Below are 16,104 nucleotides of genomic sequence, written 5' to 3'. Positions count from 1 at the left end.
TTTTTGCTCTTGAGGCAGCAACACACCCCTTTATCCCAAACGATGTTCTCCCGAAGATATGGAACAAGCAGAGAGAGAGAACCTCATAGGTGGTATTGTACAGATAGTGTATACAAAATAGTGAGATAGTAATTGTTATGCTCACCTTAGACAGAGCCTTGAATTCCTGGCTCTGAGGTTTGTTGGCAATATGCTAATTTATTGGGATAGCATTCCCCACATAGTGTTCCTGGAGGCTAGAAAGGACTATATGGACTGATATAAAAAAATATCGATTTATTGTAGAGATAAAAAATAATAAAAACAATATTAAGACTTCTCAAAAGCATATAAGCTAAAAGGTAGAAAGTCCAAGTATAAAAGTCCAAAACTCCAGCTAAACGCGTTTCACTCTTGTATGAGCTTCCTCAGTAGCTGTGAAGTAGCATCAGGAATCTTCCACTTTATAAGTGTTCTAAAGTTAATTCAGATCCTCCCTTTGGGGTCACAGGAAGTGTGATTATCCAATCATAAGGTCAGAGTCTCTTTCAAATTTCTTATACTGATCACCTGTAGTAAAAAAGCTTACATTGGCTGAATTGCCTGTCAATCAATTAAAAAAACTTGATTAGAACGAATTCTATTGGTGGTTGGATGGGGCTTTCTTTTTCAAATTTCTTATATTGATCACCTGTGGTAAAAAGCTTGCATTGGCTGAATTGCCTGTCAATCAATTAAAAAACTTGATTAGAACAAATTCTATTGGTGGTTGGATGGGGCTGTCATGCATAGCACCCATTATGGGCAGTGGTTGGCGGAAGTGACATCACTTCCGCCCTCCAACATCTTCCCAAATGTCATTGTTAGTAAAAAAAAAAAAAAAAAAAAACACATCATGGGCAGTGGTTACAACCCAAAGGTCTAAATATAGATTTTGAACTCTGTCATTTCCTTTAATTATCTTTAACATACATTTAACACTATCATATTATATCTGCACCAACTGAAAATTTATACCATTTGGTTTTATGTCCTTTTAAAAAATGAAGTCTTGAATTCCAATGGGAGGAGTTTGTTTTGATTGCACTCTCTCATTCAGTAAGTTTTTAATCGACCCCCATTTTGGTAATCCCTTTTATTTTATGTTATATTTGAGGGATACCTCTCTGTTATTGTACCCATCTATTTATTTTACTTTGTTAATATTCATTCTGTTTTTTTTTTGTTTTTTTTTATTAACAATGACATTTGGGAAGATGTTGGAGGGCGGAAGTGATGTCACTTCCGCCAACCACTGCCCATGATGTTTTTTTTTATTTTTATTTTTTTTATTTTTTACTAACAATGACATTTGGGAAGATGTTGGAGGGCGGAAGTGATGTCACTTCCGCCAACCACTGCCCATAATGGGTGCTATGCATGACAGCCCCATCCAACCACCAATAGAATTTGTTCTAATCAAGTTTTTTAATTGATTGACAGGCAATTCAGCCAATGCAAGCTTTTTTACCACAGGTGATCAATATAAGAAATTTGAAAAAGAAAGCCCCATCCAACCACCAATAGAATTCGTTCTAATCAAGTTTTTTAATTTATTGACAGGCAATTCAGCCAATGTAAGCTTTTTTACTACAGGTGATCAGTATAAGAAATTTGAAAGAGACTCTGACCTTATGATTGGATAATCACACTTCCTGTGACCCCAAAGGGAGGATCTGAATTAACTTTAGAACACTTATAAAGTGGAAGATTCCTGAGGCTACTTCACAGCTACTGAGGAAGCTCATACAAGAGTGAAACGCGTTTAGCTGGAGTTTTGGACTTTTATACTTGGACTTTCTACCTTTTAGCTTATATGCTTTTGAGAAGTCTTAATATTGTTTTTATTATTTCTTATCTCTACAATAAATCGATATTTTTTTATATCAGTCCATATAGTCCTTTCTAGCCTCCAGGAACACTATGTGGGGAATGCTATCCCAATAAATTAGCATATTGCCAACAAACCTCAGAGCCAGGAATTCAAGGCTCTGTCTAAGGTGAGCATAACAATTACTATCTCACTATTTTGTATACACTATCTGTACAATACCACCTATGAGGTTCTCTCTCTCTGCTTGTTCCATATCTTCGGGAGAACATCGTTTGGGATAAAGGGGTGTGTTGCTGCCTCAAGAGCAAAAAGGAGTCACTTACGGAGCCAATAGCTTATAGGCTCCAACCCATGTGAGTGGTTTCAACCAATTGCTACTATAATTCATTTTTGATTTTTGTAAACCATCTGCACTATATTCTCTCTTTTTGTTGTTTTACTTTGTATGTACATTTGGACACATTTTATCACTATGTTGGAGGGGTGAGTATACCCCCTCATTATTTATATTAATATTAATTATAGCGCTCCACTTGCTGGTATATTGTTTATACCTTTTTATTCTTATATTTTGCACTTTATTGTGGATTAAGGTATTCCACTTTTTGTGTTGAGCTGCTTTTATTCAGGCACTTTAGTATATCACTCACTATCTCAGTAAGGGATAGTTATTGTTTTCCCGAGAATAACAGTACCCCCCATGTACAGGTTTTATGGTGTTTTGGAAAGTTAGAGAGTCACATATAAGGCTTGCATTTCATTTTTTTCACATTGAAATTTGCCAGATTGGTTATGTTGCCTTTGAGAGCGTATGGTAGCCCAGGAATGAGAATTACCCCCATGATGGCATACCATTTGCAAAAGTAGACAACCCGAGGTATTGCAAGTGGGGTATGTCCAGTCTTTCTTAGTAGCCACTTAGTCACAAACACTGGCCAAATATTTGTTTTTTGCTTTTTTCACACAAAAACAAATATGAACGCTAACTTTGGCCAGTGTTTGTGACTAAGTGGTTACTAAAAAAGACTAAACATACCCCACTTTCAATACCTTGGCTTGTCTACTTTTTCAAATGGTATGCTATTATGGGGGTAATTCTCATTCCTGGGCTACCACACCGTCTCAAAGGTAACATTACCAATCTGGCAAATTTCAATTTGAAAATGGAATGTTCTATATTTGACCCTGTAACTTTCCAAAACAACATAAAACCTGTTAATGGGGGGTACTGTTGTACTCGTGAGACATCGCTGATTACAAATATGTGCATTTTTTTGCAGTAAAACCTAACAGTATTATGACATTCACAGTTAAAGTGTCAGACGGAAATGCAAATTTAAAAAAAAAAATCTTATTTTCTCACATTGTTTTTACTTTTATTCATAATAAATGATGTTCCATATATGAATAGTTAATGATAGATTAAAGCCCTGTTTCTCCTGAACAAAATTATATATAATAAGTGTGGGTGCATATAATTTGAAAGAGGGGAACTACGGGTGAACAGACATATAGCGCAAATTCCAGTTTTTGTTTACGTTTTGTTTTGATCAGAACGTGCACTATTGACTCCATCCTGAAGGGGTTAACTTCTCCTTGCGATCCAGCGATGCCCCCGCGCTGTGATTGCCGGTGAGAGCCCCGGCGGATGCCTCCATCTGACTTCCTGGTTCCGTCTCTGTGAGCCACAGAGGCTCATGGGGGCGGAACTGGGCGGGTAATTCAAATGCAAAAAAATGGTACCGCTTTTGGTACAAAATTCCTGACATAATCATACCGCCAGGGAGGTTAAGACTCATGACATATCACTGCATAACTTGTAAGTAGGGTTACGGAACACCATAATCATATATTTTCAATTAATCATAATTATTAAATTATAGTCCATTAGGTACAGCATAGGAAGGTCACAAAATGGAAGCAAAACACATTTGGTAACAGTTTGCATAAAAATGAATGTTATGGTCTATAAAGTGGCATTATGCCATGTTTCTTTGACAGCTGACCTTAAAGTGACATAAACACCTTTTACAGCCATATACAATCGGTGCCATATTCTTAGACCAGAGTACGTACCTGGTATGAAGAAACTAAGAATCTCTTTTTCAGATTGAAGTCATTCTGTGCAGCTGCTGCAAGAGTAGATATACATTATTTAAAGCATATGTAAATTTGGGCTATAAAGAATGAGTGTGCCATGGCCCTTCTGAAGTGCATGTGACCTATGTATGCATGGCAGTTAATGAGGCACTATGATGGGCATTGTTTGGATGCAGGGATTAAAGATGACTGTGTGCTATGGCAATCAAATTAGGTCAATACCTAGGGTCCAGAATGCAATTCCATGGTAACCTGGAACAAGCCTTGTGCTGGATCGTTGGGTATAGATAGGTTAGTGGAGTTCAAGGGCCCACATTACTTGTTTTATTGTTGTGCAGAATAAATGTATTTGTATTGCTTATATAAATCATGGAGGTATTGACAAAGTCCTTTAATAAAGCTGTGTTTTCATCTTTCTATATCCACCTAATCAGTAATTTTGTTTTCTCTATAGCAAACTTTGTTATAGAATGCATGTGATTATAAATGTCATGCTGTTTATAGGGGATTATGAAGAAACCATTAACCCCCAGGGAATAGCTTCCCAAGCATAGCCGTTTGCTATATTTATGTTAATAAAACATTAATCATTGCTAACTAGTACTATTTTAATTGACAATTAACGCCTCATCTTATTTTCAACAGATCTTTATTAATTTTTATTTTCTTCTGCCGTTTTCACAAGCCTGTATAATGGATTAGCATCATTAATCACATCTTGCACAAAGTACCCTTCATTTATGCTGCTGGTATAATTGTATCTAAAATGTTCAACATAGGAAGCTTGTTCACAGTTTGGGCTGTGTAACCTTTAGAGGGCCGTCCTAATGACCAATTCCTTTCTCAGCCTCTTGTACCAAGAGGTTAAACTGCTAACAAGTTTCTCTGTCCTCACTCACAGTACAGCGCCAGCTAATTTAGACAATAGCTATGTTAAAAAAATGTTGTGTTAAGTTGTTAGCTCGAAAAAGGTTACAGAAGGCGTAGCCTCACCATAGTGAAAACACATCAAGACAGTACAAAATGGGGAAAAAAAACAATTACGCCACCCACACTTTTTTTATATCACAAATGTCAGGATTATACATCGGTTTTGATTTGTAAAAAAAAATTGTAAGAGAAAAGAAAGTAAAATCCTGAGAGTGGGAGGAATAGAGAAGAGATAATATAAATAAGAGATTACAAATGGGAAGGTAAACTAGAGGGGTTAAGAATAGGAAGGAAGGAGTGAAGGAAGACTTGTGGAACTGTGCACATGAGTGAGGGATGGGAAGGAAGAGAGCCAATTGAAAATTGAGCAGATAAATTTTTCTGTGTCCAAAGGACCTAGACTTCAGTAAATAGGCCCCATGTATCATAAAGCTGGCCAGTAAGGGTTTATATGTTACATAAACACCAAAATGTATAGTCTGACTGAAAGTAAACAATGCTGTGATGTAACATCAACGGTATTTTAAACAACTACACATGTGGATTCCCAGCTTGGCACTCTCCTATTTTACAACCGTTTCTGGGTATCTCTGTATTCGATAAATCAAGTTTTCACAACTGTCACAGAGTTCCCAGCTTGACATTTAAATGAGCACATTGTCAACTAGATGAAGTGGTTATGTTGCCTCAAGTGACCTTTTAATGTCCATTTTATATATATGAACTAGGTGCACCCTTTGCTTGATTTATAGATGTCTTATCCACATGGCTTTATTTGCAGATATCAGATTTCAAACAACAGCTTCTCATATCAGCTGGTCTCAACCAGGACCGGATTGTTGAGTTCTCTTGTGGTGAGTTGCTCCATATCTATTCTCCAACATATGCTAGTACCTGCTTTTATACCTTACTGTCGTCAAACAAACCTGCATGTGCCTCAGCCAGTAACAACCAAGCTTGAGGAGTTGTTCCTCATTAGGTGATACATTACTGATCACACTGATCATTGTTCTCCAACTTTAATACTTGTATTATATCTTATAAACTATCTCATAAAAAAAATAACTAATGAGTTTCTTCTGTTTTCAACATTAGGTCATGTAATTCCTCCTGAAAACATACTACCCATAGTGCTGTGCACAGGACCAACCAATCAGCAGCTGGAATTCACTTATCAGAAGAGAGATTTGCCAGAGATGGTAGGTGTTATTGCTTCTATACTTTGTATTCTGCTTAGACAACTATTCTTGGGGTTTTTGCTAGCATGAAACATGTTCAGCCAAGAACATGTCTGAAATAACCAGTAGCTTCTTTTTTTTTTATTCTTTATTTTATTGTGCTGGTGATAACATACACGATTGGTGCGCCACGACAGCTGTACCAAACACAATATGAACATTCAATAAGAAGCAAACATGGCACATATAGAAAACAGCACTGTTTTAGGTTTTAATTGCAATCGTTAAGGTCTGATGTCGTGCAGGGCTAGCTATGTGTAGTGATGTGAACTCGCCTGGGTATGAGACTCTGGGTCCTGTTGAATACTGGCAGTGTAGTGTGCTTTAGACCCAACTGTCGTGGGTAAGCTGTCGCGGTTTAAATATAGGTCGCGACTGCTGTATGTTCCGTGGTGGCGTGGTTCCCATCTTAAGGGCGCCCTCAGTGCTAGTCAGGAATGAATGTTCGTGGGTAATGGCTCCTAAGGGCGTGTGTGTGGGGGGGATCTGATCCGCTCTATGCGGGCTGTCGGTCTGAATGTGAGTCGGTCAAGGTTGTTAGTGAGCCTCGTGTGTCGTGAGTTGAGCATGTCTGGGTAAGCGGGGGAAACATAAACTTTGTTGACTTTACCACCCAAGGTGGTGGAATAAGAGTAAAGTGTTGAATGTCCATCTTGGCACTCTCCTCATGTGGTAGCCGTTGTGTATCCTCCTTTAGCCTTCCGTCTCGGGGAGAAGGGGATCACAGTCTCTGGGTTCCACTGGTGCGAAGTAGAGGCTGCCCCGTTCCCGGTTGGTGTCAGGGCGTCTGGAGGCATGTTGAGAGCGGGTAGGAGGGCCGCTGCTTCCGCAAGGTTGTGGATCAGGTGTTTAGTTGCTCCCTCCTGGATCTGTAGGGTGCGGGTTGGCCGCCATTGGTATGGTATTTGTCGCTGCCTCAAGAGAGTGGTGAACGGTCGGAGTGTTCCTCGCCAGGCTAGCGTGCTTCCCGACAGGTCTGGGAAAAAAGCGAGGGCCGTATCTTCAAATGCGTATGGTGTGTGGTCTCTCACTGCCGCCAGCACTGCTGCCCTGTCTTTGCCGCTCTGCAACCGGAGGATCAGGTCTCTAGGTACGTTGTCTGGTGCTCTGGGGGACTTTGGCACTCGGAAGAACCCATCGATTCCCACCGTTTTACTGTGTCTTGGGGTGAGTATGTTGCCTAGCAGGCGCCTCAGAAAATGCGGGATCTCCGCGGTTGGGACCTCTTCAGGGATGCCTCGAATTTTGAGGTTGTTTTTCCGCCTCCAGTCTTCAATGGTGGTGAAGTGGCGGTCAGTCTGCTCTCTATGCAGTTGGAGCCCTTGGACTGCCTTTTGCAACGTCGCTATCTGCTGTGCTTGGTCGCTGGATGCAGTCTCTAGCCCCACTATTCTGCCAGTCAGGCCTTGTAGGTCAGTACGGATTAGTGCAACGTCTGTTAGGATACTCTTCTGTAGATCTGCCAGAAGTGTCTTCAGCACTGCGGTAGTCACCGGGGAGTTGTCTCGTTCACTGTGCCGCGGTGCAGGCTTTAAGGCTACAGGGTAAGTCCCTACCTCCTCGTCCGGGGACATGTCGTCCGAAATTTCTGAGTATGTCTGTGTAGTCGGCTATCTTTGGTCTCACCGCTCCGTGTGCCTGCCTCAGCAGATCACCAATATCCAAGCCCTGCCGCTGTTTTTCAGGCTTAAGCTTTTTAGTTTTTCTTCCCATGATGTTGCTGCTCGTTCTTGAGGGGTACCCCGATATTATTTGTCACGATTTTAGGGTCTTTCAAGTGTTTTTTTTTCGCTTGTATGTTCAGAGCTCTGATTGTGTGCGGCCCTTCAGCTCGGCTGCTTCAGTAGCTTCTTTTTAACTTGTAACATTAAACCAAGATTTTCCATGATCTGATAATAATTCAAAATGTTCATCTAGAACAGTACAAAAAGTAGGTAAAACTTTACCTAGTTGATAACATATTTGTTCATTTTAATGCTTAACATTTCTGCTGCTGCTCATTATTTAGCTTTATTTGCAGATCTTTGTTAAAAGGGTTACTCTAACCATCATAACCACTACAACCGCAGCAGTAATTATGATGCTAGGAGTACCATCTCCCAGTTTGCCCCCTTACCTGGGTTCCTGCTAGACTCTGATGCTGCCTGGAGGTCTAATGATGCACTTCCGGTTTCTGCAAAGCCCTAGAAGCTGCAACTGTCGCTAATGAATGCAATTCTGTGCACTGAAAGTTATGGGCTGGGTGGTGACAACCAAGTGATGCTGGCATAGTTACACCTTCAGTAGTATTTAAACTCCCTATGTGCAGAGTTTCATCGTGAAACTCTACACATACATACTCAAGGCACCATGACCTTGAACTTCATATCACCAAAATGAGTCTTTAACTGCTTTATTACTGGGCTCATACATTACAGTACCCTCATTCTATGCATACTAGTATGTACAACTGATATTGTTCTATTACTATCTGCTCTACAAGTTATAGTGTAATTTCCTTTCTGCAGATGGATGAGGTTGGTCGAGTCCTGACAAACCTGTGTAATGTGGTCCCAGGAGGGCTTGTCTGCTTTTTCCCTTCCTATGAGTACCAGAAGCGTGTTCAGGATCACTGGGAGAAGACTGGGATCATAAAACGTCTGGGACTAAAGAAAAAGGTAGTTGTTTCATGAATGTGTGTGTACTACCAATTTCTCCAGTTTCAGGTTTCTGCAGGTTTATGTTTAGCCCTTTACTACAAAAGGATGGATATATAAATATTTGATGTGAAATGGGGTCGAAAATTGGGCTGGAAAAGGGCTTTTTCCGCTGCAGCTTAACCTGTAGTTTATATCCATAACAGATATTTCAGGAACCAAAGAAGGCAAATCAAGTGGACCAGGTTCTAGCTGAGTATTCCAAATGCATCAAGGTAAGAAATAAGACAAAGACGGGGGTAAGCTCCTGGAGTTTTAAAAAGGCAGAGAGAGAGTGAAAGTAATAGGTCATCTCGGTGATCATTAGAGATGGGAGATGGGCGGGGGGGCTTGTTTTCTGCTTGTTTTACCAGTAAGGTAGATTTATTATTATAGTAAAACTTTATTTTGAAAAGTTACTTTTACTTTTGTGCTGCACTTTTCAGCAAATGTTTCTGACAGAATGGCTGGGTCTGTCTCTAAATCACCTCCCAGTCCCTTCACAGATTACAGCTAAGGACAGAGAGATGTGTGCGCTTATTGCAACGTGTTCCCACCACAGGACATTTACATACTAATAATATTGGCTGAAAAAAAAGAATCAAGTCAATCTAGTTCAGCCTCTAACTCATCTCTGTTTCTGCTTTTGATGCAAAAGAAGAAGAAAACTTTGGAAGCAGTTTTTCTATTTTGCTACAAAGTGGGGGGAAATTCCAGCCACATCAACAAACTGTTACCCCACGTACAGGAAACATTAAACCACTTCCAGTAGATGTAAATTTCTTTGGAGGCAAACATGTGCTAGTGCCTCGCTATATAGCATGAGAATTGTTAACAAATGTCTGCAATGCTAAAGCGTGCCATCATTCTGTATTATTTTAGGATATTAACATGTGCAGTAGTGTGGAATAGTGTCTATCTGTATACAGTGTATTGCGAATACTGAGTGGCCATTTGTTTGTCCCGATAGCACAGTTGCCAGTCCGGGGGTCTTCTGACTGGTGCACTGCTATTATCTGTAGTTGGAGGAAAGATGAGCGAAGGGATTAACTTTTCGGATTACTTGGGCAGGTATGTCATATGAATCTGCTGCAGGCCCATCACTGGTTCTATTTCTAATAAGTGTTTACCAGAAGAGATCAGTGCACTCATTAACCTCTCACTGCTTGGACTAGTGTTTCTGCTCTCCTAATTACTGTGTCTCCCTGCTACAGGTGTGTTGTAATGGTAGGCATGCCATATCCCAATATACGATCCCCAGAACTTCAGGAAAAGATGTCGTATCTGGATCACACTCTGGTAATAGGAAGTGGAGTCTCTTGTTGGGTGCAATGGGTTTAACTTTCCTTTCTGCTCACTATCCAATTCATATACAAATGTACATAATATGGGTTTCCCGCATCCCAGTTTGTATTAACCTCTGTCTCAGGATTACCGGTAACTTGCAGAACTCTTGCTCTAATTGGGTTTAGAATGCATGATGGGACCTTATTTTCCATCATAATACTTTGTTAAGATATGTTATCTTTACATGTTCACTTTCACAGCCTAAGACAAATGGTGTGTCCCCAGGAAAAATCCTGATTGAAAACCTATGCATGAAAGCTGTGAATCAGTCCATTGGTAAGTTCACATTCTGCACAGACTTGAATTTAAGGGACACTCGAAGCACCAAAACCTCTACCTCTTAATGTAATGGTTTTAGTGCATATATGCTGTCCCTTTTCTGTTACACTGTAAAATGTTGTGAAAACAGGGGGCTGCACACACCTGGACGTGCATAAATTGAGTGCTGCTAGGGCTAATTCATGCAATACATAAGATCCAACGCACTCACTCGTCCACTAAACAGCAACTTCAAAGCTCACTTTTTTTATTTTTTATTTTTTTACATTTTTAAAATGCCCAACCTAGGTAAAAAATAATGGGGGTTTAGTTACATCATATGATCATACATTACATAAGCCACAACGCCAAAAAAATATTTGGCAGGTCCTACTCTAGCAGCCTAATGTCTGCTCTTGTGAAATTAACCCACTTACTTGGGGAAAATATTTTCATCTGGGGCTCTCTGCAGTACCAGCTTAAATAGGGCACTGGAATGAGGCACCTTTTTGCCTAGATTAGGTTGTTGTTGTTTTTTTTTTAACTAATAAAGTCTGTGAACTTTAAAATTGCTGTTTAGTGGATGAGTGAGTGCTCTGGATTTTGTACACTGTAAAATGTTGTCATTTCTGAGAAAGTGCTACAAAAAGGTTCAGTATCCTTAAAAGCCTAATCCCACCAAATTCAGCTAATGAGTAATATTGTTTTGCATCACCTGCATTTATCAAATTGTACTTTGAGAAGTTCTTCTTGAGTGTAGAAACTCCATAATTCATGCTTCCACAACGATCACAGCATTCCTAGCTTGACATGCAAATGAGCACAGGCAGACATTGTGTTTCAGAAAAAGAAAAAACATTCTGACGTTAAATATATTTATTTTTAACGTTGAAAGTGTTCCTTTAAACGATAAACTAAGTAAAAACATTTTTCCAAAAGGAAATTCACATTTCAAAGGTTTATTCAACTTCTACTTTTTATTTAAAGTTACTTTGGAACCTTAACTATGGATTTTTAGAAAAATTAAACACTATGCACATTTAGTGTTTACACACAGTGCAATGTTTAAGCAAGATAGGGCTCTTAGCAAGAGAACCTGAGCAGCAGAAAGCGAATGAAGAATGCGTGTGCACATTTCAATAAATTGCTAAACCCATGATCTGCATGCATAGATAGAGAAACAAAGGCAACATATCTGTTTCCTCTCCAACATATGGACTTTTTTACTTTTTAAAAGGCAAGTGATTTCCAATGATACATTTGTCTGAATATGGTAACTGACCTGAAATGCACCTGCTAACTTAGCTGTAATTGGCTAGAGAAACCTAAGCACCAGGCAGAGACGAAACTAAAAACCACGGGGCCACAATGCGAAAATTGCCCTGGGGCACCCCCATTCATCTACCTCCTACCCCCCACACATGCAGACAAACAGATACACAATCATGCAGACACACACACTCAGACACACACACACACAGAGACCCATACATACAGACACATGTAGAGACACACACACTCAGACATATACACGTACACAAATTATTAATATTTAATGTTCACCCAGCCTCCCTACCTGGAGAGCTGGCGTAGATCTGTCCCTATGGGGTTCCGTGAGGTTTCAGTGCAGCGGGCTGCAGAATTCCTGTCAGCCGCGGCGTGGGAGCTGTGTTCTCTCTGCTCCATCATGGGCTGTCTACTGATGCCGGGAACAGGAATGTGACATCATATTCTGGCTCCCGGCATCAGCAAACGGCGCGTGAGGGAGCAGAGAGAGCACCGCTCCCTCGCCGCATCTGACAGGATCTGTGCTGCCCGCCGGAGGGTCCATTAGGTGGCAAGCGGGCCACCTCTTGGGCCCCCCTATGACAGGGCGAACACTGAGGGGGCGGCATCTAGGCGCCCCACGGTCACAGGGGTTGTGGCTGCAGCCAGGCCCTCTGGAATGAGGGGCCTGGTCCCAGCCGCGACCGTGGGAGGTACGCCACTGGCACCAGGCTATGTGGCTACATACAAGCCAATTGAAAATATTTTATATATATTATACTGGAAATGTGCTCATGCTTTTTGTCAATTATAAAATACAGAAGAAATCAAGGATTTGTTTTCTGTAACAGTGGGTGTACAAATCCTTTATTCTTACCTGATTTTTAAATATAAACTTTCTGTATTTCACATTGAAACCCCCTATAGATGAGGGAAGGGAACAAAGAGGCAAGGAGGTGACCTCACTGGCTTGCAGATTATTGCAAGTATATGTAATCAATTTCTGCTTGTGCTTTTTTATATGTGCCTATTAAGGTTTACGGTAATCTTTCTTTAGGGAGGGCAATCCGACACAGTGGAGATTATGCCAGTATTGTGTTATTAGACCACAGATACTCCCGTCCTGCAATCCTCGGCAAATTGCCCCAGTGGATCCGCAGCAGCACAGAAGTGAAGACTTCATTTGGAGCAGCTTTCGCAACAATACGGAAGGTTTGCTTTTTATTTTAAAGTACATGTCTGTATGTGCAGTTTAACGACTTGTATTGGTGGGGACTTAGACCTTATGTGCCAGTAAATGAACTCTTAAGTAAGGATGCTGAAAGTTAGACTGGGCGGTTTTATCATTAATTTCACTGTATTATAGACGGTAAAAATATAACTCTGTATCTGTCTCTTTTGCACCAAATTTCCAGGCATTGATGTCCTCTTAAACCAGTAAATAGCTGAGATCACTGAGCCAACACAGATTTTTTGTTTCAGGAAAATGCATATAGGTGTTAATTGACAAATATAATTACCAATATGGATACCGCACTCTCCTGGATCCCAGGGTGCAACCGGCCCTGAGGTTGGCCAATCCTCACTCACAGTGTGATTTGCAAAAAAAGTAAGGTCCAGGCACTCAAGTTTAATCCAGTGGGCAGACAAAGGCCCTGTTGTAGGCAGAAACGTTGTTTCTACTTTGCTCTAATAAATCTAGAAAGATAAGTCCTGCGCTCACTCCCATCACTCCTGGGCGGCAGCAACGACTACAGTACACATCAGCCCCAACATATATAGTAAAAACCAAAGAAAGACAAATTACCTGCGCTCTCTCCTTAATCCCTATGTATATTTAAACAAATACATCTGCCCACTGGATTGAATTTGAGTGCCTGGACCATCAGTTACAAATATAGTCACTTGTTCTTTAAATACATACAAAGAATGCTTGTGCAAGTAAATAGGGGCATAATACCTTTATCTTGTGCATTCTTGCTCAAGATAGGATGCTTTAAAGGATGCCTGGCGGGTCCTTTAAATTCCTCCCATATCCAAACTATTCTGTAATGTATCGGCTCCCAATGTTTTTGCTTGACCTGCCTGATTCTGTATGGTCACTGAATCCCTTTCCTTTATGCCTGCAGTTTTTTCAGCAGAAGAAATTGATTTCTGAGTCCATTTCCTGAGCAGTTTTGAATAACTGGAGAAGCTTTGGTCGCCGTCAGAAAGCAAAACCTCGTGTACATAGTTCTAGACATGTTTGTTTAAAGTTATATTTAAAGTTCCAATTTGTATTAAAACTATTTCTTACAAACTTGAAGCCAGCATCCGGTTTGCATTACTTCTAATTTCTGCAACATACTTCATATACATGAAATGGCATGGATCTAAATCGATAAACTTTGGTCACATTACCTTCTTAATAGGAGATCCAATATATAATGCTATGGAACAGGACTATTTTTGCTGTTATTGGTCCAGTAAGTATGTAATTTATACCAGTTGCTGGGGTTGCCATGAATGTTTTCTCATTTGACATTTATGGTCGGAGATCAAGGTTTAGCTGTAGGATTTTTTTAATTTTTTTTTCACCTATGAAATGGGGCAGCTGTTCACGAAACAGAATTTTCACAAATTAATTACAAATGTAAAAACTAAGATAAAATTAGCTGATCTGGATTTTTTTTCCAAAAACTACTATAGTCACAACTTGGCTATTTTTGTCTCCGCTTTGCCATTTAAAATTACCTCGCAAAAAAAATGGGAGTTTAGTAAATAACAATGTCACTATGTTTTTTTCACAGTCTGGTAACACGTCTAAACTTTGTCTGCAGATCCCTTAAAATACCCCTTCGTATAGGGATATTACCCTTTTAAGCAGATTTCACATTCAGAGTTGGCAATGCACATTTTATCTGTATTGATATACCTAGTCTAGAAACCGTTTACTGGCATAAATGGACAGATGCCATCTAGAAACCAGTTACCAGTTTACTGGCACAAATGGACAGACGCCATCTAGAAACCAGTTACCAGTTTACTGGCACAAATGGACAGACGCCGTCTGGAAACCAGTTACCAGTTTACTGGCACAAATGGACAGACGCCGTCTGGAATCCAGTTACCAGTTTACTGGCACAAATGGACAGACGCCGTCTGGAATCCAGTTACCAGTTTACTGGCACAAATGGACAGACGCTGTCTGGAAACCAGTTACCAGTTTACTGGCACAAATGGACAGACGCCGTCTGGAAACCAGTTACCAGTTTACTGGCACAAATGGACAGACGCCATCTGGAAACCAGTTACCAGTTTACTGGCACAAATGGACAGACGCCATCTGGAAACCAGTTACGAGTTTACTGGCACAAATGGACAGACGCCGTCTGGAATCCAGTTACCAGTTTACTGGCACAAATGGACAGACGCCGTCTGGAAACCAGTTACCAGTTTACTGGCACAAATGGACAGACGCCGTCTGGAAACCAGTTACCAGTTTACTGGCACAAAAGGACAGACGCCGTCTGGAAACCAGTTACCAGTTTACTGGCACAAATGGACAGACGCCGTCTGGAATTCAGTTACCAGTTTACTGGCACAAATGTACAGACGCTGTCGAAATGCTCCCAGTCAATCCCTGTCGTGGCTTCAAATGAGTTAACTGCAACATTCAAAGACTTCCTGCTTCCATTTAAATTGTAATCAGAATGTTAGATATTGTTTGGTTTGTCATTTTAAAGAGCAATTATAGTTAGATCAGGAGAATGAAGCACCACTTCTTGTCAGTTTTCACAGTGAGGGTACTTAAGGCTTCCATCATGCTCCCATACAGTCTTTATAAGAAGTTTTTTATTTTATTATAGCATTTCTGTGTAAAAATTTTGTAGAAAAGGGACTTAAAAACATTATGGGAATGCAGAGCATAAAGTAATCCGTATATTAAGTGAGAATAATCGTAAGCAAAGGATTAGTGATAAAGAAAAAGGTGTTTTAGAGTTGAGCGCTTCCCCATGACATTGTATAGCCCTATAAGCAAATTAGTTAATACAGTGGCGCATAATCACACTTGGTAACTTACATATTCCATTTCTCCAGAGAACTCACCTATTTTCCTTTTATGTCAGCACACGTTAAGGTACTCCTTGCCCTTCCTCTAGATTCTATATTCACTAGTGCAGCAACTTTTGCACCTCTTGTTTCTGTCCACCTTAAATGTTTTGTTTTATAGAGTTTACCTTATTACAGAATGATCATTGGAAGGGGACAATCCCATCGACAGAATTAGGGCTGGCTGATGGAAAGAGGAAGGGGCTTCTAATTTCTGAGTGTGTAATAGGCAGAGCAACACTGTTCCCAGATATCAGAATTATTACATGGACTAAAACAAAGGGGGAGTTAGAACTCCCTCACTTCTTCATTAACACATTTCCAGGCAATTCTGTTAGCACAATAC

General features: G+C 40.3%; 1 protein-coding gene across 2 annotated transcripts in view; it reads left to right on the top strand.

Moving 5' to 3' along the window:
- Positions 1-13,899, top strand: part of DDX11 (DEAD/H-box helicase 11) — a 100,356-nt gene extending 86,457 nt beyond the window's left edge. For both annotated transcript variants that reach the window (XM_063447744.1, XM_063447743.1), the window contains 9 exons: positions 5,664-5,736; positions 5,978-6,081; positions 8,628-8,777; positions 8,963-9,031; positions 9,766-9,866; positions 10,010-10,094; positions 10,343-10,418; positions 12,724-12,878; positions 13,796-13,899. In XM_063447744.1, coding sequence (XP_063303814.1) covers positions 5,664-5,736; positions 5,978-6,081; positions 8,628-8,777; positions 8,963-9,031; positions 9,766-9,866; positions 10,010-10,094; positions 10,343-10,418; positions 12,724-12,878; positions 13,796-13,837 — 855 coding nt within the window. In that variant the 3' untranslated portion in view covers positions 13,838-13,899. The remainder of the gene's footprint in view (positions 1-5,663; positions 5,737-5,977; positions 6,082-8,627; positions 8,778-8,962; positions 9,032-9,765; positions 9,867-10,009; positions 10,095-10,342; positions 10,419-12,723; positions 12,879-13,795) is intronic.
- The last annotated feature ends 2,205 nt before the right edge of the window (positions 13,900-16,104 follow it).

This window comes from Pelobates fuscus, chromosome 3 (assembly GCF_036172605.1).
Source record: "Pelobates fuscus isolate aPelFus1 chromosome 3, aPelFus1.pri, whole genome shotgun sequence".
NCBI lineage: Eukaryota > Metazoa > Chordata > Amphibia > Anura > Pelobatidae > Pelobates > Pelobates fuscus.
The sequence above is the reverse complement of the archived record's forward strand: the minus strand, read 5'-3'. Positions and strand labels throughout refer to the sequence as shown.